This window comes from Anomaloglossus baeobatrachus, chromosome 1, assembly GCF_048569485.1.
Source record: "Anomaloglossus baeobatrachus isolate aAnoBae1 chromosome 1, aAnoBae1.hap1, whole genome shotgun sequence".
NCBI lineage: Eukaryota > Metazoa > Chordata > Amphibia > Anura > Aromobatidae > Anomaloglossus > Anomaloglossus baeobatrachus.
The window spans coordinates 658,654,328-658,682,101 of NC_134353.1; the positions used below are offsets into that span (position 1 = coordinate 658,654,328).

Consider the following 27,774-nt stretch of genomic DNA (forward strand, 5'->3'; position numbering starts at 1 on the left):
TCAGAATGGAGGGTCGTCGAGTCATCCTCATTGCACCGGACTGGCCCAGGCGAGCTTGGTATCCGGACCTGCTCCAACTGTCCGTAGAGATGCCGTGGCCTCTCCCGGACCGTCCAGACCTACTCTCGCAAGGTCCGTTCTTCCGCCCGAATTCTGCGGCCCTCAAATTGACGGCGTGGTTCTTGAGTCCTGGATTTTGATGGCTTCTGGTATTCCCCCTGAAGTCATCTCCACTATGACTTGGGCCCGTAAGTCTTCGTCCACTAAGATCTATCACAGGACTTGGAAAATTTTCCTGTCCTGGTGTCGCTCTACCGGCCATTCTCCTTGCCGACCCTTCTGTCTTTTCTACAGTCCGGTCTGCAGCTAGGTCTGTCCCTCAACTCGCTCAAGGGACAGGGTTCGGCCCTGTCAGTCCTGTTCCAGTGGCGTCTCACTCGGCTGGCTCAGGTCCGCACCTTCATGCAGGGCGCGTCTCACATCATCCCGCCTTACCGGCGGCCCTTGGACCTCTGGGACCTTAACTTGGTTCTCACAGTCTTGCAGAAACACCCCTTTGAGCCCCTTAGGGAGGTTTCTTTGTACCGTCTCTCACAGAAAGTGGCCTTTCTGGTTGCTATAACTTCTCTCAGGAGAGTTTCTGATTTGGCTGCGCTCTCATCGGAGTCGCCTTTTTTAGTCTTTCATCAAGACAAGGTGGTTCTCCGTCCGACTCCGGACTTTCTTCCTAAGGTGGTCTCTCCCTTCCACCTTATCCAGGACATTACCTTACCTTCCTTCTGTCCGGCCCCTGTTCATCGCTTTGAAAAAGCTCTACATACTCTAGATCTGGTGCGTGCTCTCCGGATCTATGTGTCTCGCACCGCTGCGCTTAGGCGATGCACCTCTCTTTTTGTGCTAACCACAGGTCGGCGCAAGGGCCTCCCTGCTTCTAAGCCGACCTTAGCCCGTTGGATTAGGTCGACCATCTCGGACGCCTACCATAGTACGCAGGCGCCTCCCCCGCCGAGGATCAAAGCACACTCGACCAGAGCTGTCTGTGCCTCTTGGGCTTTTAGGCACCAGGCTACGGCTCAACAAGTCTGTCAGGCTGCCACTTGGGTTAGCCTGCATAACTTTTCGAAGCACTACCAAGTGCATGATCATGCTTCGGCAGATGCGAGCTTGGGCAGACGCATCCTTCAGGCGGCGGTCGCCCATTTGTGAAGTTAGGTTTCTGCCTACTTCTTAATTTTTATGTTTATTTCCCACCCAGGGACTGCTTTGGAACGTCCCAAGGTCTGGGTCTCCCAAAGGAACGATAAAGAAAAAGAGAATTTTGTTTACTTACCGTAAATTCTTTTTCTTATAGTTCCGTCTTGGGAGACCCAGCACCCTCCCTGTTGCCTGTTGGCAATTTCCTTGTGCCGTGTGTTTTCACATGCTGTTGTCGTGGACAGAGTCTCCGGTTGTTCCGGCTCTTGCTCTGTTCTACTTGTGGGTGGCTATTCTCCTTCAGCTTTTGCTCTAAACTGGCTGTGACTGGTTCACCAGGGGGTGTATAGGGTCAGAGGGAGGAGCTACACCTTTTAGGTGTAGTACTTTGTGTGTCCTCCGGAGGCAGAAGCTAAACACCCAAGGTCTGGGTCTCCCAAGACGGAACTATAAGAAAAAGAATTTACGGTAAGTAAACAAAATTCTCTTTTTCTTTGTCGCTCCTAATTGGGAGACCCAGACAATTGGGTGTATAGCTACTGCCTCCGGAGGCCACACAAAGTATTACACTAAAAAGTGTAAGGCCCCTCCCCTTCTGGCTATACACCCCCCCGTGGGATCACGGGCTCCTCAGTTTTATGCTTTGTGCGAAGGAGGTCAGACATCCACGCATAGCTCCACTGTTTAGTCAGCAGCAGCTGCTGACTATGTCGGATGGAAGAAAAGAGGGCCCATACTAGGGCCCCCAGCATGCTCCCTTCTCACCCCACTTTCTGTCGGCGGTGTTTGTTAAGGTTGAGGTACCCATTGCGGGTACGGAGGCTGGAGCCCACATGCTGATTCCTTCCCCATCCCCATTAGGGCTCTGGGTGAAGTGGGACTTTACCGGTCTCCAGGCACTGAGACCGTGCTCCTTCCACAGCCCCCGGAGAATCGGCTGGATATGGAGCTGAGTATCGTCAGGGACAGGGCCCTGCTTCGTTAAGGTACTCTGTGTCCCCGGGCATACCGCGCGCACACCGCAGCATGCTGGGCGTGTTAGTGCGCCGGGGACATCAGCGCTGCTGCGCTTGTGCCATTCCTCACTACAGCGCTGCTGAGTGAGTAGACTTAGTACGAACGGCCGCGCCGGCCGCTGGGGTCAGTTTTCACTGCGACGCGGCTGGGACTTGTGGTGCGCCGGGGACTTCCGCGCTAGCCGTGCATGTATGACGGCCGCGCTTATTCCTACAGTCCCCGGCTTTTGCGGCCTAGTTCGTTTCGTTCCCGCCCCCAGACCTGCCAGTCAGGGGGAGGGCGGGACGCTGTACAGACCATCAGCGCTGAGGGCTGGAGTCTGCTTTACATACTCCAGCCCTCACACTGGGCACAGTGGGACGCCAGTTTCCCGCACTTTGTTTGTGGCACGCCCACGGTCCGCCCCTCCTCACAGGACGCCGGCAGCCATTCCTGTCTGCACGCTGAGCTGGAGAGGGGAGACTGGGAGACCCAGACACGGGATTCTGCGACCTCACACCCGCTTTTCAGCGGGCGGTAAGCAGCCCTCAAGGGCTCACCCCCACTTGTGCCGAAGTGTACTTTGTATTTTTGTGCTTGCATGCTATACATTACACTGTACGGTCGCTGCTGACTCTCTGCTATATACCCTCCTAGGTTACTCAAGGCAGACAACAGCATGTCGTCCGCAAAAAGCAAACGTGCCAAGGCACAGACTTTATATGCGGCTTGTACCGCATGTGGGGCTGCTCTACCGGCAGGTTCCACTGACCCCCATTGTGTGCAGTGCTCGGCCCCTGTGGCACTTGCTCAGCCGGGGCCGCTGCTAGAGGTGACCCAGGGAGAACCACCTGTGAATGCTGTCCAGGTGACAGGGACGGAGTTTGCAGTTTTTGCTGACAGATTGTCTATGACTATGTCTAAAATTCTTGAAACATTGCAGTCTAGACCAGTAACTCAGACCATGGGTACTGTTGAATCATTGCTCCCTGGTCCCCCTCAGCTGGAACACTCCCGAGCTCAGGAGGTGTCGCATGCACCCCAGGGTGACGACTCTGACTCGGACGACAGTCCCAGACGGCCTAAGCGGGCTCGCTGTGAGCGGCCCTCAACTTCATCACACTGGTCAGGGTCCCAGCTGGACGACTCTGTGTGATGAGGCGGATGTGGCGGATCAGGATTCTGATCCTGGGACCGTTCTCAATCTGGATACACCTGATGGTGACGCCATAGTGAATGATCTTATAGCGTCCATCAATAGAATGTTAGATATTTCTCCACCAGCTCCTCCTGCGGAGGAGTCAGCCTCACAGCAGGAGAAATTCCATTTCAGGTATCCCAAGCGTAAATTGAGCACTTTTCTGGACCACTCTGACTTTAGAGACGCTATCCAGAAACACCACGCTTATCCAGATAAGCGTTTCTCCAAACGGCTTAAAGATACACGATATCCTTTTCCCCCTGACGTGGTCAAGGGCTGGACCCAGTGTCCCAAGGTGGACCCTCCAATCTCCAGGCTTGCAGCTAGATCCTTAGTTGCAGTGGAAGATGGGGCGGCACTTAAAGATGCCACTGACAGACAGATGGAGCTCTGGTTGAAATCCATCTATGAAGCTATTGGAGCGTCGTTGGCGCCAGCATTCGCAGCCGTATGGGCACTCCAAGCTATTTCAGCTGGGCTTACACAGGTCGACACGGTCACACGTACATCTGCTCCGCAGGTGGCGCCCTTGACCTCTCAAATATCTGCATTCGCGTCTTACGCGATTAATGCTGTCCTAGACTCTACGAGCCGTACGGCAGTGGCGTCTGCCAACTCCGTGGTTTTACGTAGAGCCTTGTGGTTGAGAGAATGGAAGGCAGATTCTGCTTCCAAGAAGTGCTTAACCAGTTTGCCTTTTTCTCGTGACCGACTGTTTGGTGAGCGTTTGGATGAAATCATTAAACACTCCAAGGCTAAGGATTCATCCTTACCTCAACCCAGACAAAACAAACCCCAACAGAGGAGGGGACAGTCTGGTTTTCGGTCCTTTCGAGGCTCAGGCAGGTCCCAATTCTCCTCGTCCAAAAGAACTCAAAAGGATCAGAGGGGCTCAGATTCTTGGCGGACTCAATCACGACCAAAAAAGACAGCCGGAAGAACCGTTACCAAGACGGCTTCCTCATGACTTTCAGCCTCCTCTCTCCGCATCCTCGGTCGGTGGCAGGCTCTCCCGCTTTGGCGACATTTGGCTGTCACAGGTCAAAGACCGTTGGGTGAGAGACATTCTGTCTCACGGGTACAGGATAGAGTTCAGTTCTCGTCCTCCAACTCGCTTCTTCAGAACTTCTCCACCTCCCGACCGAGCAGATGCTCTTCTGCAAGCGGTGTCCGCCCTAAAGGCGGAAGGAGTGGTGACTCCCGTTCCTCTTCAGGAACGAGGTCGCGGTTTTTACTCCAATTTGTTTGTGGTGCCAAAGAAGGACGGGTCGTTCCGTCCCGTCCTGGATCTAAAGCTGCTCAACAAACACGTGAAAACCAGGCGGTTCCGGATGGAATCCCTCCGCTCCGTCATCGCCTCAATGTCTCAAGGAGATTTCCTAGCATCAATAGACATCAAGGATGCTTATCTCCACGTGCCGATTGCGCCAGAGCATCAGCGTTTTCTACGCTTCGTTGTAGGAAGCGAACACCTGCAGTTCGTAGCTCTACCTTTCGGGCTGGCGACAGCCCCTCGGGTCTTTACCAAGGTTATGGCAGCAGTAGTGGCACTCCTGCACTCGCAAGGTCACTCTGTGATTCCGTATTTGGACGATCTACTTATCAAGGCACCCTCTCAAGAGGCATGCCAGCACAGCCTGAACGTGGCACTGAAGACTCTCCAGGGTTTCGGGTGGATTATCAACTTTTCAAAGTCAAATCTAACCCCGACCCAATCACTAACATATCTTGGCATGGAGTTTCATACTCTCTCAGCGATAGTGAAACTTCCACTGGACAAACAGTGTTCACTACAGACAGGGGTGCAATCTCTCCTTCAGGGCCAGTCGCACCCCTTGAGGCGCGTCATGCACTTCCTAGGGAAGATGGTAGCAGCAATGGAAGCAGTTCCTTTCGCGCAGTTTCATCTGCGTCCACTTCAATGGGACATTCTCCGCCAATGGGACGGGAAGTCGACATCCCTCGACAGGGATGTCTCCCTCTCTCAGACAGCCAAGGACTCTCTCCGGTGGTGGCTTCTTCCCACCTCATTGTCGAAAGGAAAGTCGTTCCTACCCCCATCCTGGGCGGTGGTCACGACAGACGCGAGCCTGTCAGGGTGGGGAGCAGTGTTTCTCCACCACAGGGCTCACGGTACGTGGACTCGGAAAGAGTCCACCCTTCAAATCAATGTTCTGGAAATCAGAGCAGTCTATCTTGCCCTACAAGCCTTCCAGCAGTGGCTAGCAGGCAAGCAGATCCGAATTCAGTCGGACAACTCCACAGCGGTGGCATACATCAACCACCAAGGGGGAACACGCAGTCGGCAGGCCTTCCAGGAAGTCCGGCGGATTCTGACGTGGGTGGAAGACACGGCATCCACCATATCCGCAGTTCACATACCAGGCGTGGAAAACTGGGAAGCAGACTTTCTCAGTCGCCAGGGCATGGACGCAGGGGAATGGTCCCTTCACCCGGACGTGTTTCAGGAGATCTGTCGCCGCTGGGGGATGCCGGACGTCGACCTGATGGCGTCACGGCACAACAACAAGGTCTCGGTTTTCATGGCGCGATCCCACGATTACCGAGCTCTGGCGGCAGACGCCCTAGTTCAGGATTGGTCGCAGTTCAGGCTACCTTATGTGTTCCCACCTCTGGCGTTGTTGCCCAGGGTGCTGCACAAGATCAGGGCCGACTGCCGCCGCGCCATCCTCGTCGCTCCAGACTGGCCAAGGTCGTCGTGGTACCCGGATCTGTGGCACCTCACGGTAGGCCAACCGTGGGCTCTGCCAGACCGTCCAGACTTGCTGTCTCAAGGGCCGTTTTTCCATCTGAATTCTGCGGCCCTGAACCTGACTGTGTGGCCATTGAGTCCTGGATCCTAGCGGCCTCAGGTTTATCTCATGAAGTGGTTGCCACCATGAGACAGGCTAGGAAACCATCCTCCGCCAAGATCTACCACAGGACGTGGAAGATATTCTTATCTTGGTGCTCTGCTCAGGGAGTTTCTCCCTGGCCATTTGCATTGCCTATTTTTCTTTCCTTCCTGCAGTCTGGGTTGGAAAAAGGTTTGTCGCTCGGCTCCCTTAAAGGTCAAGTCTCCGCGCTATCCGTATTTTTTCAGAAGCGCCTAGCGCGACTTCCTCAGGTACGCACGTTCCTGCAAGGGGTTTGTCATATCGTCCCCCCTTACAAGCGGCCGTTGGAGCCCTGGGATCTGAACAAGGTCCTAATTGCTCTCCAGAAGCCGCCTTTCGAGCCTTTGAAGGATGTTTCCCTTTCTCGTCTTTCACAGAAAGTGGCCTTTCTAGTGGCGGTCACGTCTCTTCGGAGAGTGTCCGAGCTGGCGGCGTTATCATGCAGATCTCCCTTCCTAGTATTTCACCAGGACAAGGTAGTTCTGCGTCCAATTCCAGAATTTCTTCCTAAGGTGGTATCCTCCTTTCATCTCAACCAGGATATCACTTTACCGTCTTTGTGTCCGCATCCAGTTCACCAATTTGAAAAAGGTTTGCATTTATTGGATCTGGTGAGAGCACTCAGGATCTACATTTCATGCACGGCGCCCCTGCGCCGCTCGGATGCACTCTTTATCCTTGTCGCTGGTCAGCGTAAGGGGTCGCAAGCTTCCAAATCCACCCTGGCGCGGTGGATCAAGGAACCAATTCTTCACACCTACCGTTCTGCTGGGCTTCCGATTCCATCAGGACTGAAGGCCCATTCTACCAGAGCCGTGGGTGCGTCCTGGGCATTACGGCACCAGGCTACGGCTCAGCAGGTGTGCCAGGCGGCTACCTGGTCGAGTCTGCACACTTTTACCAAGCATTATCAGGTGCATACCTACGCTTCGGCGGATGCCAGCCTAGGTAGACAAGTCCTTCAGGCGGCGGTGGCCCACCTGTAGGAAAGGGCTGTTTGACGGCCCTATCACGAGGTATTCTTTTACCCACCCAGGGACTGCTTTTGGACGTCCCAATTGTCTGGGTCTCCCAATTAGGAGCGACAAAGAAGAAGGGAATTTTGTTTACTTACCGTAAATTCCTTTTCTTCTAGCTCCAATTGGGAGACCCAGCACCCACCCTGTTTTCTTAGGGATTTTGTTTTTTCGGGTGCACATGTTGTTCATGTTGAAGAGTTCAATTCTCCGATGTTGTTCCTCGGATTGAATTTGTCTTTAAAACAGTTATTGGCTTTCCTCCTTCTTGCTTTTGCACTAAAACTGAGGAGCCCGTGATCCCACGGGGGGGTGTATAGCCAGAAGGGGAGGGGCCTTACACTTTTTAGTGTAATACTTTGTGTGGCCTCCGGAGGCAGTAGCTATACACCCAATTGTCTGGGTCTCCCAATTGGAGCTAGAAGAAAAGGAATTTACGGTAAGTAAACAAAATTCCCTTCTTTGTCAGGGTGTTGAAAACCACGTAGTCAGGATTTCTGTAATTCAATATAATTCTCTTTATATTTATATTTAGGTCCTGGCTGAACTGAAGGAATACGCCACAGAGGTGGACGTGGATTTTGTACGGAAGGCTGTTAGAGCAATTGGACGCTGTGCCATTAAAGTGGAGGTATGAAAGGCCTTCTAATGTACACTTTCACCGACTTAAAGGGATAGTCCAGGCAGAAGGATTATTACCGATCTAAAAAATACTATATTATTGAGGGTCTGACCACTTTTACCTGTCATCAATAAATGAGACCCCAGTTACTTGTTCTGCCCACGACTAGCAGAAGGATAAACAGACTGCCGCTCGAGCATGCGCCTTGGCGCTTGATTTAAAAAAGGTAATAAATAGTGATGAGTGAGCACTACCGTGCTCGGATGCTTGGTATTCGTACTGAGCAGTTGGATGCTCGGATGCGCTCAGCTTGTGTACTGAGTGTAATGGAAGTCAATGGTGAACTCGAGCATTTTTCTGTGAGATCTTTTCTGGCTAGAAAACCCCCTTTAAGTATCGTGAAGTCAATAATTGACTTGAAATTGTGATTTTCTTCCCTTTTAGCAATCTGCCGAGCGCTGTGTGAGCACCCTGCTGGATCTCATTCAGACCAAGGTGAACTATGTGGTCCAGGAAGCCATTGTGGTGATAAAGGACATTTTCAGAAAGTACCCAAACAAGTAAGCGTCACTCTGCATTGTAACCTATAGTACAGACGGTCAGGTGATGTGTGTCTCCGGGTGTCCTCATCAATCATAATCACATGTGGGATTTATAGTGTGATGTCCATTTATGCATAATCATTTCCTGGCATGTCACAATATGGCAGCGAAAAACAGTGCAAAGTTTGATATTCATTAATCCATCACTAGATATGAGAGCGTCATCTCCACTCTATGCGAGAACCTGGACTCTCTTGATGAACCGGAGGCACGGGCGGCCATGATTTGGATAGTAGGAGAGTATGCTGAGCGCATAGATAATGCAGATGAGCTGCTGGAAAGCTTCTTAGAGGGCTTCCACGATGAGAGCACACAGGTGAGTGTCTGCACTGTGCCCAGCTAGTTTGCTTGGGTTTGAGTTATTGACTTACTAAAATACGTCCTTTAGATTTTGTGGAATACCTTTAATGGTTTAAGTTCCATCTGTTTAAATAATTTCTTCCAATTTTAGGTGCAACTACAACTTCTTACGGCTATTGTGAAGCTGTTTTTGAAGAAGCCAACAGAGACCCAGGAGCTGGTACAGCAAGTACTTAGCTTGGCAACGCAGGTGAATGCCCATATGGTTACTGTGCCTTGACCACTGTTGTGTAAAACCTTCAGGCTATCATTTCCTATTGAGATATGGAGAATAGAGAACCTTGTGATTGACACAACTATGATATATAATACAGAAACTTTGTCATAGGATTCAGATAACCCAGATCTCCGAGATCGTGGCTACATATACTGGCGGCTGCTGTCTACAGATCCCGTTGCTGCTAAAGAAGTGGTCTTGGCCGAAAAACCTTTGATCTCTGAAGAAACTGACCTCATTGAGCCCACTTTGCTGGAGGAACTTATCTGTTACATTGGCACGCTGGCTTCAGTCTACCACAAGCCTCCAAATGCTTTTGTAGAAGGAAGTCGTGGAGTTGTTCCCAAAAGGTTACCACCACGAACTGGCTCGTGAGTATTTCATTAATGTCAGGTTATCTTTAAGGGCTTTCAAATATAATTTAGAGAACGGCTTCCAAAGTCATAACACACTTCTTTCCTTCCCGACAACTGCCGTACATGTACAGTCGAGACTTGGAGGCTGAGCCCCCCTCATTCCCAACAAACGGATGGTCTTCTTCTGCCTGTAACAGCAGTGGAGCTGGAGCTCCACTGACTGCTGTTAACTCCTTAAATGCCACGGTCAAACTTTCATATTGGCATTAAAAACATTTTAAGTGGGGTATTGTAGGGGTGCACATCCTTTGGCCTCACCAGAGCACGACTATGGTGTGCCAATGGGTTGTCATGGCTCCTGGGGCTCTGCTGAAGACCCCAAAGCCTGCCATTACGGTGATCTGTTAAACCCAACCTCTTGCCGAGCTTCAAAGAAGGCTGTGATATTTACTGTATACTGCAATACAATCATATGGCAGTATATAGTATAAGCAATCAGAGGATCACAGGTTCAAGTTCACTAGGGGGACTAAAAAAAAATGTAAATAAAAATATTTAAAAAAATTAAAACAAATTTTAATCACTCAACTTTTCTACCATTAAAAATGAAGATTTTAAAAAATAAACATTTTTTTTTATTATGGCTTCTATAAAAGTCTGCTCTATCAAAATATAAACGACCTAGAGATGGAAAAAAACGGAAATGTTATAATTAAAGGGTTTTTTTGTTTTTCTTCAGTAGAGTGAGGTTTATGGCACAGTTGAAAAAATGGGTGCTCAAAAGCGTTCAAAGCCATCAATAAATAAGAGGAACTTGGCACTCCAAAATGGATATTAGGAATGTAATATACAGGCAGTCTAGAAAAAACTGTTTCTTTATCGTTCCTATGGGAGACCCAGACATTGGGTGTATAGCTTCTGCCTCCGGAGGACACACAAAGTACTACACTAAAAAAGTGTAGCTCCTCCCTCTGAGCATATACACCCCCTGGATAACCAAATCTAGCCAGTTCATTGCTTTGTGTTCAGGAGGCATACATCCACACATGCATTCTCATCTGATTTTTCATTTTTGGAAAGTTTTTGAAGAAAAGTGGGTCCAAGCCTGGACTCCCGGCATGTCCCTTCTCACCCCACTGTGTCGGCGGTGTTGTTAAGGTTGATTCCAGGGCTGGAGCCTTACATGACGTGCTTCTTCACCATCCCTCGGGCTCTGGCTTGAAGTGGGAGCCAGCACGGTTCTCCCTGCTTTGCAGGAGGCCGGTCTCCATCCGCAGCCCTTCAGGATCCTGCTGGACGGAGCACTCATCCCCAGGGACTTGAAACCCTGCGTCTCACAAGCTAAGTATCTGAGACATTTATGTTCGGGGGGTCCCTTGTACTTTATTGTTGGGGAGAGTGTGCTGTGTAACTGTTCTGACATTTCCGGCCGGTTCTCTGGTTGTCACCTGAGAACTGCGCCGTTGGAGCCTGCGCGCCGGCCGCATCGCTTAAATTTAGGCCCCGGCTTCGCCGGAGGCCTAGTTTCGATTTCACTGCCCTTGCATGTCAATCATGCAGAGGGACAGTGCGGCTCCGCCCAGCGGCCGTTCGGCACAGGGGAGGGACACTCCTCTCTGAGTAAATGTCCCCTCCCCTGTAAATCTCCTTGGCCCTCCAGATCCCGCTCTCAGAGTAGGTCCCGCCCCCTCTCCTCGCTCTGGCGCCATTTTATCAGCGTTCTCTCAGCGATCGGCGCTGGCTGCAGCATCCCTGCTAATCTGTCTGGGGGTCCGGGCTGTGGGATCTGGAGGGCATACAAACGGTCTGGTAAGCCACAACCTCCGGTTGTGGACCTGTTTATATACTCTCTGGGGGTCATTCTGGCAGAGCCCCCACTCCAGCAGCATGTCTCACACAAGAAGCAAGGCTGCAAGGCTGTACGCAATATGCACTGCATGTAAGCTCGTGCTACCTGAACCGAGCACATATCCACATTGTGATGCCTGCTCTAACCTGACAATGCCTCAGCCTGGAATCGCACCCACAGTGGTCCCTCCGGCTGCTCTGGCTCCGGTGGCTGAACCCCCGGCTTGGGTAGAATCCTTCTCTAGGTCAATCTCCCAGTCTTTTGCCGACTCCATGGGACAGCTGTCCCGGACTTTGCTGAACATGCATCAGCCCCCTTCACAGGGCGCCTCTGCTGCTAGGGCTCTCTCAGCGGAGCTCACAGAGGATTCTTCATCTGGTCCCAGACCCCGTCCTCCTAAGAGGAGACGCAGGGCTCCCTCTCTTTCCTCGTCCCGCGGCTCTGATTCAAGAGCTGACTCGCAGGACGAAGAGGATGCCGTTACTGGGGGCTCGGAGGCGGCCTCCATGTGCCCCATTGATCTGTCCGAAAGTGACTCAGATGTTAGTGATTTGATTGCGTCCATTAATTCTGTACTGGACCTCAATCTGCCAGTATCAGAGGAGCAACCCTCTCTGGCAGAAAAGCACCAGTTTACCTTGCCTAAGAGGACAAGGAGTGTGTTCTTTAACCACTCCAGTTTTCAGGCTACTGTGACCAAGCCTAGGGCCTGTCCTGACAAACGCTTTCCAAAGCGTGGTTCTGATGACCGTTTTCCCTTTCCACCAGAGGTTGTCAAGGAGTGGGCTCATTCACCAAAGGTAGACCCTCCGGTGTCTAGACTCTCAGCCCGGACAGTTGTATCAGTGGCTGATGGCACCTCTCTTAAAGATTCCACTGACCGCCAGGTTGACCTTCTGGCCAAATCTGTATATGAGGCGGCAGGGGCCTCGTTCTCCCCATCTTTTGCAGCAGTGTGGGCTCTCAAAGCCATCTCTGCTTCTCTAGAGGAGATGCATTCCCTCACCAGGGAATCTATGCCCGAAATTGTTGCCTTAACTTCTCAAGCTTCAGCTTTTTCATCCTATGCCATGTCTGCCATGCTGGAAGCTTCTCACCGCACCGCGGTGGCTTCGGCTAATTCCCTCGCTATCCGCAGGATCTTGTGGCTTCGAGAGTGGAAGGCAGACGCTTCTTCAAAGAAGTACCTTGCTGGGCTCCCTTTTGCTGGGTCCAGGCTGTTCGGTGAACAACTGGATGAAATTATTAAGGAAGCTACTGGCGGGAAGAGTACTTCCATGCCACAAACTAAAACCAGGAAATCTGTCCAGGGCAGGAACCAGTCGAGGTTTCGTTCCTTTCGTTCCTGCAACTGGTCGTCCTCTAAGCCCTCGGCCTCGTCCACTAACTCAGCCAAGGACCAAAAACCCAACTGGCGCACGAAGCCGCGTCCTCAAAAGACCGCAGGAGGTGCTGCCACTAAGGCAGCCTCCTCTTGACTATCTGGCCGCGCCAGCAACGTCCTTGGTCGGTGGCAGGCTCTCCCACTTTGGCGAAGTATGGTTTCAACACGTCTCCGATCAGTGGGTGCGGGATATCATCTCCCACGGCTACAGGATAGAATTCTCTTCCAGCCCGCCAAACAGATTTTTTTCTGTCAACTCCCCCCTGCTCCAAGGCCGCCGCCTTCTCTCAGGCCGTGGCATCCTTGCAGGCCAACGGAGTAATTGTACCGGTTCCCGCCCGGGAACGGTTCAGAGGTTTCTACTCAAATCTCTTCCTAGTTCCCAAAAAGGACGGTTCCTTCCGGCCCATCCTGGATCTCAAGCTTCTCAACAAGCATGTTCGGGTGCGGCATTTTCGCATGGAGTCTCTGCGATCAGTCATTGCCTCAATGACCCAAGGAGATTTCCTGGCATCCATCGACATCAGAGATGCCTATCTGCATGTGCCAATTGCAGTTTCACACCAGCGTTGGATACATTTTGCAATCGGAGAGGAACATTTCCAATACGTGGCTCTCCCCTTCGGGTTAGCCACGGCTCCTCGAGTATTCACCAAGGTCATGGCAGCAGTGGTTGCGGTTCTGCACCTCCAGGGGTTGGCAGTGATTCCTTACCTGGACGACCTTCTAGTCAAGGCTTCATCCAGTGCAGACTGTCAGCGGCGTCAATGGAGGCGGTTCCCTTTGCCCAGTTCCATCTGCGTCCTCTGCAGCTGGACATTCTCCGCTGTTGGGACAAGCGGACTTCCTCCTTGCACAGGTTAGTGGCTCTGTCGCCACAGACCAGGGGCTCCCTTCAGTGTTGGCTTCGGCCCCTCTCTCTGTCTCAGGGACGCTCCTTCCTGGCCCCGTCCTGGGTGATTTTCACCACGGATGCCAGTCTATCCGGCTGGGGAGCGGTATATCTCCACCACAGAGCGCAGGGCACTTGGACTCCGTCCGAGTCAGCCCTCTCGATCAATGTGCTGGAAACCAGAGCTGTGCTTCTAGCTCTCTTAGCCTTTCACCACCTGTTGGCGGGCAAGCACATCTGAGTCCAGTCAGACAACGCGACAGCGGTTGCCTACATCAATCACCAAGGCGGGACACGCAGCCGCCTGGCAATGTTGGAGGTTCAACGCATCCTTCAGTGGACGGAGGACTCCAAGTCCACCATATCCGCAGTCCACATCCCAGGCGTGGAAAACTGGGAGGCAGATTATCTCAGCCGTCAAACCGTGGACAGTGGCGAGTGGTCCCTGCATCCGGCTGTGTTTCAGTCAATCTGCCGCAAGTGGGGCACTTCGGAAGTGGATCTAATGGCATCCCGGCACAACAACAAGGTTCCTGTTTACGTGGCTCGCTCCCACGATCCTCAGGCCTTTGCAGCGGACGCTCTGGTTCAAGATTGGTTCCAGTTTCGTCTGTCCTACGTGTTTCCCCCTCTAGCTCTCTTGCCCAGAGTCCTGCGCAAGATCAGAATGGAGGGCCGTCGGGTCATCCTCATTGCTCCGGACTGGCCCAGGCGAGCTTGGTACCCAGACCTGCTCCATCTGTCCGTAGAGGTGCCGTGGCATCTCCCGGACCGTCCAGACCTTCTCTCTCAAGGTCCGTTTTTCCGCCAGAATTCTGTGGCTCTCAGATTGACGACGTGGCTCTTGAGTCCTGGATCTTGACGACTTCTGGTATTCCTCCTGAAGTCATCTCCACTATGACTCGGGCTCGGAAGTCTTCCTCGGCCAAAATCTATCACAGGACCTGGAGAATTTCCCTGTCCTGGTGTCGCTCTTCCGGCCATGCTCCTTGGCCTTTTTCCTTGCCGACCCTCCTGTCCTTTCTACAGTCCGGTCTGCAGCTAGGACTATCCCCTCAATTCCCTCAAGGGACAGGTCTCGGCTCTGTCAGTGTTGTTCCAGCGGCGTATCGCCCGGCTGGCTCAGGTGCGCACCTTCATGCAGGGCGCGTCTCACATCGTTCCGCCTTACCGGCGGCCCTTGGATCCCTGGGACCTCAGTTTGGTCCTCACGGCCTTGCAGAAACCCCCCTTTGAGCCTCTTAGGGAGGTTTCTTTGTTTCGTCTTTCACAGAAAGTGGTCTTTCTAGTGGCCATAACTTCCCTCAGGAGAGTCTCTGATTTGGCTGCGCTCTCTTCGGAGTCACCTTTTTTGGTTTTTCATCAAGACAAGGTGGTTCTCCGTCCGACTCCGGACTTTCTCCCTAAGGTGGTTTCTCCTTTCCACCTTAACCAGGACATTTCCCTGCCTTCCTTTTGTCCGGCTCCTGTTCATCGCTTTGAAAAGCGTTGCATACTCTGGATCTGGTGCGGGCGCTCCGGATCTATGTGTCTCGCACCGCTGTTCTTAGGCGGTGCACCTCTCTTTTTGTGCTAACCACAGGTCGGCGTAAGGGCCTCTCGGCTTCTAAGCCGACCTTAGCTCGTTGGATTAGGTCGGCTATTTCCGATGCCTACCAGTGTACTCAGGTGCCTCCCCCGCCGGGGATCAAGGCACACTCGACCAGAGCTGTCGGTGCCTCTTGGGCTTTCAGGCACCAGGCTACGGCTCAGCAGGTCTGTCAGGCTGCCACTTGGACTAGTCTGCATACCTTTTCAAAGCACTACCAAGTGCATGCTCATGCTTCGGCAGATGCGAGCTTGGGCAGACGCATCCTTCAGGCGGCTGTCGCCCATTTGTGAAGTTAGGTTCTGCCTACTTCCCAGTTTTCTGTTTATTCCCACCCATGGACTGCTTTGAGACGTCCCAATGTCTGGGTCTCCCATAGGAGCGATAAAGAAAAATAGAATTTTGTTTACTTACCGTAAATTCTTTTTCTTATAGTTCCGTATTGGGAGACCCAGCACCCTCCCTGTTGCCTGTTGGCAGTTTCTTGTTCCGCGTGTTATCACCGGCTGTTGTTGTAGACAGAGGCTTCGGTTGTTCCGGTTTTTTGCTCTATCTCTACTTGTAGGTGGCTATTCTCCTTCAGCTTTTGCTCTAAACTGGCTAGATTTGGTTATCCAGGGGGTGTATATGCTCAGAGGGAGGAGCTACACTTTTTTAGTGTAGTACTTTGTGTGTCCTCCGGAGGCAGAAGCTATACACCCAATGTCTGGGTCTCCCAATACGGAACTATAAGAAAAAGAATTTACGGTAAGTAAACAAAATTCTCTTTTTCTACCCCTATAATTGGGTCTTTATCAGACACTAAAATAGACAAATACAGAAAAAAAGAATATAAATATAGGTGTCATCTCCAGAGCTAAAATGTGCCAAAAGAATGACACTTGATATCATATTAATCATCATATGAATATCCAATCCTATCACATCATAATACAGAAATCGCGGTCACACAAATTTATAATCAGAAAAAAATCAACCAACCAATAGATTCGTGGACAAGGATTTGCTTTGAGATGTTGGATAAAGATATATACTTTGGAAAATGGCAACAATGACAAATTTCTGTATATTTTTATTATGTATATAAAAAAATTCACTATAAAAATAATAATAAAAAAGCCTTGACAAGTTTGGCACCGCCGTGATCGTACCAACTTTGGAGAATCGTGTAGAAATCATCAAAGCCAGAAAACAATGTCGGTATTGCGAGGTTTATTTACTATTGTGAAATTTATTTTCCAGTATATTATAAGGTAAAAAGGTGTCATTCAACACTACAACTCATCCCGCAAAAAAAAAAGTCCTCATATAGCTCTGTCATGGAAAAAAATTAAGTTATGGCTCTCAAAAGTAGGGGAAGAAAAATATAATGTTATCTGTGACAGGTTATTAAGTATCGGGTCCCGGATAGCCCATCTTAGTTATCACTGTGTCTGAGAGATGTATTCAGTGGCTCATACCGGTGTGTGATTGTATCAGAAGTCATATCCACGTGTATGGAAACCCGAACTGCCCATCTTTTCTTTCTCACCACACAAGCTCCAATGTGAAGGAGGGCAGCATTACGTTACAGACGGACCATTACTAATTCACTTGCCTTTTGTCCACAGCAGCGAGAGTGCAGAGAGTCCAGATGCAGTTACCACAGTGCAACCCCAGGCAGAATCCCACCCGTCAGTCATCCCATCTCAGGGCGATCTGCTGGGTGACCTCCTAAACCTGGATCTAGCACCACCTGTCAGTGGACCTCCCCTGACTGCTAGTTCTGTACCATTGGGTGGAGTGGATCTCCTGAGTGGTGGATTGGACAACTTGGTATGTACATGGTAGTCAGCCCCACTTTGTACACCAAAAAATACATTTCTATGTCAATAAAATATATTCATGGTACGTTAGACTGTGCTCAATGTTTGCCATATTGTCTTCATGCTCTTAAGCCCTGCATTATTAAAGGGTTTGTCCGGGTCTCCTCTCTTCTGCATTGTGGTGTGCGGCGCCATCTGTAGGATGTGTGAATTTCTGACAGACAGAGATGTCACATTCTAATAAATAGGGCTGGTCATGGCTAGGTGCATCTTAGCAGCTATGTGCCACAAAATCTCATCATCACCGCTCACCTCCTGACATGGAATGAGCGGCACCGGACAACCACTTTAATTGGCAGTGTATCCATGAAAAAGCTTAGGGACTAAGTTGTGACACAAGACGTCCTCTCATATCTTTAGTGGACTTTTGCCTGAAGTCCCTCTAAACCTCTCATAATTTTGCTTTGGCGTGAACTGTAAATGAATGCCTCATTCTTCCATAGTGTATTGGGCTGATCCTATCATTTTTCTTTCCTTTTTCTATCAATGTTCTTGGCTGCTGCTGTTCTGCGGCTTTTCTGTGTGTCTCCCCGCCTTTTTCTGGTTGCCTGTTCTCTGCCTCCCCTCCCATCTGCTTCAACGTCAAAGATTGTGGAAGACACGGAAGGGGTATGCTAGGGAGAAGTGTGTGTCTATATTGCATGGGGGCAGTATTGAACCCCATAGGGTTTGATCATACTCACTCAGTGTCCAGAATTACAATCACTAGGGACTAGGCGTCTTCACATCACAGGGGTTGTAGACGCCATTTAAGTTTGATCCTTGATAAGATATTTTGTGTTAAATAATTGTTTCTTACTTCACAGCTGGGTGGTGAATCCGGTCCAAATATGTCTGTAAGTGCAATTCCTTATACTATTTGATAGTAATATTTTTTAACAAACCTTCTTCTTGTATTATGACTGTAGTTGAAGAACTCGGGCCATCTGCCACATCTATGTCCACTGGACGGATGCCCTGAGAACCAGCCCATACAGGGCTGACACCATTGGGGCGACTCTTGTTTTGGTGAATTGCCTTATGAAACGTCATTGTTGGGAAGTGACGCACATATGCTGTCACACTAGGCTGGCTAATCAATGGAAGAGCCGCTGATGTTGAGAGGTAGGAGACGGTTCTCAGGGCTTCCGTCCACCATGGCCTGGGTCCTGTGAATCGATTCGCACCAGCTCTATCACTCCTATTTTCCTGACTGAATCCACAGTTGTCATATTATTTGTCTGCTAATCAGAAATAAACCGCAATATATTGATACATATGACCAGCCCCTTGCATTACTTTGTGAAATACCCTGTTACTGATATAGCTTTCCCTTGTATAGCGGCTACGTGGCTCAGTGGTTAGCACTGCAGTCTTGCAGCACTAGGGGCCTGGGTTCAAATCCCACCAAGGACAACATCTGCAAGGAGTTTGTATGTTCTCCCCGTATTTGTGTGAGTTTCCTCCGAGTTCTCCTGGTTTCCTCCCACACTCCAAAAACATACTCATAGGCACTCTAGATTGTGAGCCCCAATGGGGACAGTATTGCCAATGTATGTAAATTGCTATGGAATTAAGTGTTTCTATAAATTATTATTATTAATATCTTCTGCCTCTTGTAGATGCCCACTGGATTCATGGCTCCTCCAGCGGCTGCTGCCCCCCTTGGACCTCCAATCTCTGGAGGACTCGGTGACATCTTTGATTTGGGCAGTGGAACAGGTGCTATTCTTGGCTCATATGTGGCTCCAAAGTCAGTAAGTGATATTTGTTATACATGCAACTACCCTTTATCTTCAAATATTAACCCCTTCATGACATAGGATGTAGGACATAGTACTATTACGTACATCCTATATATGGAGCAGGCTATAAAGCAGTGACCAGAGCTAGCTATGATTACCATAGTTTAATCCTTTAAATACTGTGTAAAGTCTCTTAACTCCTTAACGACCGCGGGCAGTAATATTACATGTATTATATATATTATATTGTTACTGCCCGCAGTCTGCTGCCGGCAGCATGCCGCGATCGGCGCACATCTCAGCTGATTTTTACAGTTGAGATGTACCCGCTAGGCACGAGCAGAATCGTTATCTGCCCGTGCCGTTTAACCCCTTTTAAATGGCCCTGTCAATATGTGACAGCGCCATTATAATGGCATCGGCGGTAAACATTTACTTACCAGCCGATACCGGAAGTCATGTGACGTGATCACGTGCCTTCCGGTGGTTGTCATGGTAGCACAGGGTTATATGATGACTCCTGTAGCTCGCATGACTCACTTTCAGTTTCACCCGGCCAAGAGCTGGGTGAGACATGAAATGAGTATATCTGCTGTTCACAGCTCTGTAGCTGTGATCAGCAGATATGGCAGTGATCAGACAGCTGATCCATGTAGTCCCCTAGGGGAACTAGTAAAATGAAAGTTTTTTTTAAAAAAATTAAAAAACCTAAAAGTTCAAATTGCCCCCTTTTCGCCCCATTGAAAATTTAAGGGTTAAAAAAATATACACATTTGCTATTGCTGCGTTCAGAAATGCCCTATCTATCAACATATAAAATCAATTAATCTGATCAGGAAATGGTGTAGCGGCAAAAAAATTCCAACCGCCAAAATCACGTTTTTTTGGGCGCCGCAAGTTTTGCGCAAAATGCAATAACAGGCGATCAAAACGTAGCGGTTGCACAAAAATGGTATAATTAAAAAACCTCAGCCTGAGACCCAAAAAATAAGACGTCACTTACCCATAGATCCTGGAAAATAAGACCGCTACGGGTCATGGAATATGGCGTAAAACGTGCGCCACTTTTTCTCTGACGCCTCATTGGGGGACACAGAACCATGGGTGTTATGCTGCCTATTCATAGGAGGACACTAAGTAGATGCAAAAGACGTTAGCTCCTCCTCTGCAGTATACACCCCCTGGCCGGGCCAGGCAACCTCAGTTTTAGCTTAGTGTCTGTAGGAGGCACATCCTTTCAAGGTTTTGTTATTTTTTGAGGGCGACTGTTTCCCCTAGGGACCGATCTCCCAATACCATCAACGGGCGGGAACACGGAGTGTCGTCTCCACGTACCCCCTCCTGCGACGCTAGATCCTGGGCTGCCTTTTACTGGATGACGGGTCCCACAGACACCGATTTTCCAGAGCCCAGGGCAGAGGCACACTTCCTCAGCTCCTTTTTGCAGGCTCTGAGTTGATACATTGCACCTGTGTAGCCGGACACAGCAAGCTGACTCTGCTATTTCCACTGCCTGGACTGAGGCAGTGTTAGGCCAGAATCACACTTGCTAGTGCCTCGTGCGAGTCTCTCATGGTAGAACCCGGCATGGCCGCACACTCTCCTGACAGGAGCGGGTCGGTTGCATGTATCTCTATGCAGCTCAGACGCTCCTGTATGCATAGTGTGCGGCCATGCCGGGTTCTACCATGAGAGACTCACGCGAGTTACACGCGATGCACTAGCAAGTGTGATTCTGGCCTTTAGGTGAGATCCCCCCTGACTGGTTTCCCAGACAAAGGGAGAAAGACGGTGCAGGGAAGGCTCCCAGGACTACTGAATTTACAGTCTTTATTCCCACAATAGCTGCCTGCTGGCTGGAGGAGGGGAAGTCCCTAGCTGATTGCAGTGAATCCTGCAGAGATAATCTACTGCTGACTGGAGGGAGGGGGAGAAAAACTGTCACAGAAGCTCCCTTCCCGCCGTTTTTTACTACCGACAGCAGGGGGGCACACTGACTTCTTCTTGCCGCTCTTTCAGCCCTAAGCCCCGCCCCCCCAGGAAAGAGCGCGAAGATCTCCACAGAGCGGGCTTACTCCTTCCTGAGGACACAGGGCCATTGGCTGATTCTGGTGAGGTACACCGAAGCAAATACAATCCTTGCGTCCCACTGCGTCACTTGTAGCTCTGCAGATCATTGCTCCCCCTCCTGGCATACTCCTATTAGAAACATGCAGAATTCTAAGGGTTCTAAGAGTGCTAAGGCTCACATAGTCTATTATTCAGCCTGCACTGCCTGTCACGCTGAGCTACCACGTAAACACACCTCTTCTCTCTGTGAGTCCTGTGCCCCTATAGCCGCCCAAGACCCCCCCGCCACCACCGCCGCAACCATCAGCCCAGAGCCTAGGGCTCCCAGCCCACCAGAATGGGCACAGTTTCTGTCCCAATCCATGGAAAAACTGTCACAGAACCTGGTGCTGGCTATGCATTCCTCCACACCCTTCTGGGCCCCAGGACGGAACGCAGCCTGAGGATACCCCTATGGAGGGTCCTTCTGAGGTAATCCGGGCCCATGCTTCACCGGTTGCAGGGATCAGAAAAAGAGCACACGGCCGGGTGTCTCCAGCACTCTCTCATGGCCCCCATGGCTCTCCCTCGAGAGCACACAGGGCAGGCTCTCCCACATGCTCCACGGCTTCTGAAGAGCCGGAGGAGGGAGAATGCTGTTTATACCAGGAGGATTCCTTGGTTTTACCATCCCCAGATGATCAAACTGCAATAGACTCCCTTATAGCAGCAATCAACCAAACTCTGCATGTGGAGGATCCCCCATCCACTACCACTGACCATGTGGTCTCCTTTAAGAGGGCAAGGAAACCCCAAAAGGTTTTCGCTGATCACCCAGAGTTTCTGGATATCCTCACAAAGCAAAGGGAGAAGCCTGACAGGCGCTTCGCTAACCGAAAACTCATGGAGTCCCGGTACCCTTTTGCCTCACCTGCCCCTAAGGGCTGGGCCGATCCGCCCTCGGTCGACCCCTTGGTCTCCCGCCTTGCCACAAAGACGCTCTTGTCTTTACCCGATGGTTCCTCCATCAAGGACCAGACAGACAGGTGGAGAACCTCGCCCGCTCTGCCTTTGAGGCTGCGGGTTCCTCCCTCTCGCCCTCCTTTGCCTCTGTGTGGGTCGCAAAGATGATTTCGGTCTGGGCAGAATCCCTTAACACTTCGCTTGAGGAATCCCAGTTCCCTCATACCTTCACAGAAGTAACAGCTCAACAGTACCTCATGCAGCCCTCCATTGACGCTGCTACCTGCGCAGCTTTTGCCGCCTCAAATACCATAGCCATCCGTAGAGCTCTCTGGCTCCAACAATGGCGAGCGGACTCTGCCTCCAAGAAGTCTCACGGGCCTTCCCTTTTTTCCAGACCGATTGTTTGGCGAACGTCTGGACAAGCTCATTTCTGACAGACGTACCGTGGCGCCTTCCAGACATCCCAGACTTGCTGACCAAAGGGCCCATTTCCCATCAGAACTCCAGAGCCCTGAAGCTGACGGCATGGCCATTGAGACCTGGGTATTAGCAAGAGCGGGATTCTCCTCCGTGGTTATCTCCACCATGATCAGCGCCCGAAAGCTTGCTTCATCCCGCATTTGCCACCGTACGTGGAAAATCTTCCTTTCTTTATCGTTCCTATGGGAGACCCAGACATTGGGTGTATAGCTTCTGCCTCCGGAGGACACACAAAGTACTACACTGAAAAGTGTAGCTCCTCCTTCTGAGCCTATACACCCCCTGGAGAACCAGATCTAGCCAGTTCATTGCTTTGTGTTCAGGAGGCATACATCCACACATGCATTCTCATCTGATTTTTCATTTTTGGAAAGAGTTTGAAGAAAAGCGGGTCCAAGTCTGGACCCCCGGCATGTCCCTTCTCACCCCACTGTGTCGGCGGTGCTGTTAAGGTTGATTCCAAGGCTGGAGCCTTACATGCCGCGCTCCTTCACCATCCCTCGGGCTCTTGCTTGAAGTGGGAGCCAGCACGGTTCTCCTTGCTTTGCAGGTCTCCATCCGCAGCCCTTCAGGATCCTGCTGGACGGAGCACTCATCCCCAGGGACTTGGAACCCTGCGTCTCAGCAAGCTAAGTACCTGAGACGTTTATATTCTGGGGGTCCCTGTGCTTTATTATGTTGGGAGAGTGTGCTGAGTGAGTTTTCTGACATTTCCGGCCGGTTCTCTGGCTGTCGCCTGAGAACCGCGCCGAGGGTGCCTGCGCGCTGGCCGCACCGCTCAAATTTAGGCCCCGGCTTCGCCGGAGGCCTACTTTCGGTTTCACTGCCCTCGCATGTCATTCATGCAGAGGGACAGTGTGGCTCCGCCCAGCGGCCGTTCTGCACAGGGGAGGGACACTCCTCACTGGGTACATGTCTCCTCCCCTGTAAGTCTCTTTGGCCCTCCAGATCCCGCTCTCAGTGTTGGTCCCGCCCCCTCTCCTCGCTCCGGCGCCATTTTATCAACGTTTTCTCTGCAATCAGCACTGGCTGCAGCATCCCTGCTGAGGTGCTTGGGGGTCCGGGCTTCGGGATCTGGAGGGCACACAACACCGCTCCAGCGGTCTGGTAAGCCACAACCTCTGGTTGTGGGCCTCTGTATATACTCTCTGGGGGTCACTCTGGCAGAGCCCCCACTTCAGCAGCATGTCTCACACGAGGATCAAGGCTCCAAAGCTATATTCAGTATGCACTGCATGTAAGCTCGTGCTGCCTGAACCGAGCACATATCCACATTGTGATGCCTGCTCTAACCTGACAATGCCTCAGCCTGGAATCGCACCCACAGTGGTCTCTCCGGCTGCTCCGGCTCCTGTGGCTGAACCCCCGACTTGGGTAGAATCCTTCTCTAGGTCAATCTCCCAGTCTTTTGCCGACTCCATGGGACAGCTGTCCCGGACTTTGCTGAACATGCATCAGCCCCCTTCACAGGGTGCCTCTGCTGCTAGGGCTCTCTCAGTGGCGCTCACAGAGGATTCATCATCTGGTCCCAGACCCCGTCCTCTTAAGAGGAGACGTAGGGCTCCCTCCCCTTCCTCGTCCCGCTGCTCTGTTTCAGAAGCCGACTCGCCGGACGAGGAGGATGCCTTTACTGGGGGCTCGGAGGCTACCTCCATGTGCCCCATTGATCTGTCCGAAAGTGACTCTGATGTTAGTGATTTGATTGAGTCCATTAATTCTGTACTGGAACTCAATCCGCCAGTATCAAAGGAGCAACCCTCTCTGGCAGAAAAGCACCAGTTTACCTCGCCTAAGAGGACAAAGAGTGTGTTCTTTAACCACTCCAGTTTTCAGGCCGCTGTGACCAAGCCTAGGGCCTGTCCTGACAAACGCTTCCCAAAGCGTGGTTCTGATGACCATTTTCCCTTTCCACCTGAGGTGGTCAAGGAGTGGGCTCATTCACCAAAGGTAGACCCCCCGGTGTCTAGATTCTCAGCCCGGACCGTTGTATCAGTGGCTGATGGCACCTCTCTTAAGGATTCCACTGACCGCCAGGTTGACCTTCTGGCCAAATCTGTATATGAGGCGGCAGGGGCCTCGTTCTCCCCATCTTTTGCAGCAGTGTGGGCTCTCAAAGCCATCTCTGCTTCTCTAGAGGAGATGCATTCCCTCGCCAGGGAATCTATGCCCGAATGGTTGCCTTAACTTCCCAAGCTTCCGCTTTTTCATCCTATGCCATGTCTGCCATGCTGGAGGCTTCTCACCGCACTGCGGTGGCTTCGGCTAATTCCCTCGCTATCCGCAGGATCTTGTGGCTTCGAGAGTGGAAGGCAGATGCTTCTTCAAAGAAGTACCTTGCTGGGCTCCCTTTTGCTGGGTTCAGGCTATTCGGTGAACAACTGGATGAAATTATTAAGGAAGCTACTGGCGGGAAGAGTACTTCCATGCCACAAACCAAAACCAGGAAACCTGTCCAGGGTAGGAACCAGTCGAGGTTTCGTTCCTTTCGTTCCTCCAACTGGTTGTCCTCTAAGCCCTCGGCCTCGTCCACTAACTCAGCCAAGGACCAGAAATCCAACTGGCGCCCAAAAGCGCGTCCACAGAAGACCGCAGGAGCTGCTGCCACTAAGGCAGCCTCCTCTTGACTATCTGTCCGCGCCAGCAACGTCCTTAGTCGGTAGCAGGCTCTCCCACTTTGGCGACGTGTGGTTTCAACACGTCTCCGATCAGTGGGTGCGGGATATCATCTCCCACGGCTACAGGATAGAATTCTCTTCCAGCCCGCCAAACAGATTTTTTCTGTCAACTCCCCCCTGCTCCAAGGCCGCCGCCTTCTCTCAGGCCGTGGCATCCTTGCAGGCCAACGGAGTAATTGTACCGGTTCCCGCCCGGGAACTCAACTCAACTCAAGCCCATTCCTAGTGGGCTGCGGGCTCATTCCACGCTAGCAGTTGGAGCTTCTTCCACGCTAGCAGTTGGAGCTTCGTGGGCCGCGGGCTCATTCCACGCGAGCAGTTGGAGCTTCGTGGGCCATTCGGCATCAGGCTTCAGTGGAACAGGTGTGTAAGGCTGCGACCTGGTCTAGCCTACATACTTTTTCAAAGAATTACAGAGTCCGTACCCAGGTTTCAGCTGAGGCAAATCTGGGTAGGGAGATTCTGCAAACGGCAGTAGAGCACCTCTCTCAGTAGGCGCTCCAGGCTGTCTGGGACTGGTTCCTCGTCCTTGGGTTGTGTTGTCTTTCTTTTATTTTTCCCACCCATGGACTGCTTTAGGACGTCCCATGGTCCTGTGTCCCCCAATGAGGCGTCAGAGAAAAACGGATTTTTGTGTACTCACCGTGAAATCGTTTTCTCTTAGCAATCATTGGGGGACCCAGCACTTACCCTGGTGCCCTGTTGGGCCTTGGTTCTCTAAGTACCTTATTTGGTTATGACTTTTTTTTTTTCTCATGTTCCTCTGTTGAGATAAGTTCTTACTATTTTTTTTTCTCCTACTGCTTGTCTACTAAAACTGAGGTTGCCTGGCCCGGCCAGGGGGTGTATACTGCAGAGGAGGAGCTAATGTCTTTTGCATCTACTTAGTGTCCTCCTATGGATAGGCAGCATAACACCCATGGTCCTGTGTCCCCCAATGATGGCTAAGAGAAAACTATTTTATGGTGAGTACACAAAAATCCGTTTTTTTTCGGACAAACTTCTGATTTTTATTTTTTTTTTTAACCTCTTAGATAAAAGTAAACCTATTCATGTTTGGTGTCCACGAGCTCGCACCGACCTCAGGCATCACACCCACACATCAGTTTTACCATATAGTGAACACCGTGAATAAAATACCTCAAAAACAATAGTGCTATCGCATTTTTCTTGCAATTTTTCCGCATTTGGAATTTTTTTGCCGTTTTCCAGTACACTATATGGTTAAAACCTATGGTTTAATTTAAAAGTACAGCTCGTTCCGCAAAAAATAAGCCCTCACATGACCATATTGACTGAAAAATAAAAAAGTTGTGTGTCTCGGAAGAAGAATGGCGGAAAAAAAAACTCTGAAAGTGACAAATCGGCCGTCGTGAAGGGGTTAAGGAGCGATCTAGCACAGGCGTTACTTTATATACAGTATGGAAGCACAAAATATAAAAACTAGAAACCCCCACCTTCCAAACAAAGTATTTGAAAAAATAAACAAGTTAGGTATAATTGAGTCAACAAATTCTCATGTATCAAAATGTAAAAAGACGTAAATCATACGGTAAAATAAAGTACAAAATTAAACTTCAGAATTGCCCTTTTCTTCGGCGCTCCATTGGGAGACCCAGACGATTGGGTGTATAGCACTGCCTCCGGAGGCCACACAAAGCAATTACACTAAAAAGTGTAAGGCCCCTCCCCTTCTGGCTATACACCCCCAGTGGGATCACTGGCTCACCAGTTTTCTGCTTTGTGCGAAGGAGGTCAGACATCCACGCATAGCTCCACTGTTTAGTCAGCAGTAGCTGCTGACTATGTCGGATGGAAGAAAAGAGGGCCCATATGGGGCCCCCAGCATGCTCCCTTCTTACCCCACTTGTGGTTTGTAAGGTTGAGGTACCCATTGCGGGTACAGAGGCTGGAGCCCACATGCTGTTTTCCTTCCCCATCCCCCTGAGGGGCTCTGAGGAAGTGGGATCTTACCGGCCCCCAAGCCCTGAGGCCGGGCTCCATCCACAGACCCAGTGAACCTGCTGGATACGGAGCTGGGTACCGTTCAGGGACAAGGCCCTGCAACTTTCAGGTACTCTGTGTCCCCGTACAGACAGGCACGCACACGCCAGACTTGCTGGGTGTGTTAGTGCGCCGGGGACAGTAGCGCTGCACGCTGGGGTTTGAGTCACAGCAGCTTAGCTGTGTGACTTCATGTGCTGGGAACTACCGCGCCGGCCACTCTCGGAGCGGCGGCGCGGCTGGGACTTGTAGTGCGCCGGGGACTAAGCGCCGACCGCGCTTTTACGGCGGCGGCGCTTATAAATTTAGTCCCCGGCTTTTGCGGCCTAGCTCCGCTTCGTTCCCGCCCCCTCCCTGTCACTCAGGGAATGGGACAGACGCTGTGCAATAGTCAGCGCCGAGGGCTGGAGCCTTATTTACATGCTCCAGCCCTCTCACTAGGCACAGTGGGACGCAGGTTTCCCGCTTTTGGTCTGAGCACGCCCAGGGCCTGCCCCCCCTCCACAGGACGCCGGCAGCCATTCCTGCATGCAGTCTGGCTGGAGGACGGACACAGGCTCTGGGAGACCCAGACTAGGGATTTCTGGCGACCACACACCCGCGTTTAGCGGGCGGTAAGCAGCACATTAGTGCTGGCCCCACTAGTGCCACAGTGTTGTATTGGTGTACTTTTTCCTGTACCAGATATATATATATATATACTGCACTGTACGGTCGCTTCTTGGCTGTATACCCCTATATTGCTCTGAGGAGACAGCAACATGTCATCCACAAAACGCAAGGGTGCCAAGGCACGGGCGGTATACACTGCTTGTACAGCATGTGGGGCTAATCTAC

The 27,774-nt window shown here is 51.2% G+C and overlaps 1 protein-coding gene across 1 annotated transcript in view; it reads left to right on the plus strand.

Moving 5' to 3' along the window:
• The window catches only part of AP1B1 (adaptor related protein complex 1 subunit beta 1), a 108,676-nt gene that overhangs the window by 22,226 nt on the left and 58,676 nt on the right, over positions 1 to 27,774 (plus strand). Inside the window, exons 9-16 of the mRNA XM_075319978.1 lie at positions 7,840 to 7,935; positions 8,371 to 8,486; positions 8,679 to 8,844; positions 8,980 to 9,078; positions 9,217 to 9,476; positions 16,785 to 16,989; positions 17,846 to 17,875; positions 18,641 to 18,775. Of these exons, the coding sequence (XP_075176093.1) occupies positions 7,840 to 7,935; positions 8,371 to 8,486; positions 8,679 to 8,844; positions 8,980 to 9,078; positions 9,217 to 9,476; positions 16,785 to 16,989; positions 17,846 to 17,875; positions 18,641 to 18,775 (1,107 nt within the window). The remainder of the gene's footprint in view (positions 1 to 7,839; positions 7,936 to 8,370; positions 8,487 to 8,678; positions 8,845 to 8,979; positions 9,079 to 9,216; positions 9,477 to 16,784; positions 16,990 to 17,845; positions 17,876 to 18,640; positions 18,776 to 27,774) is intronic.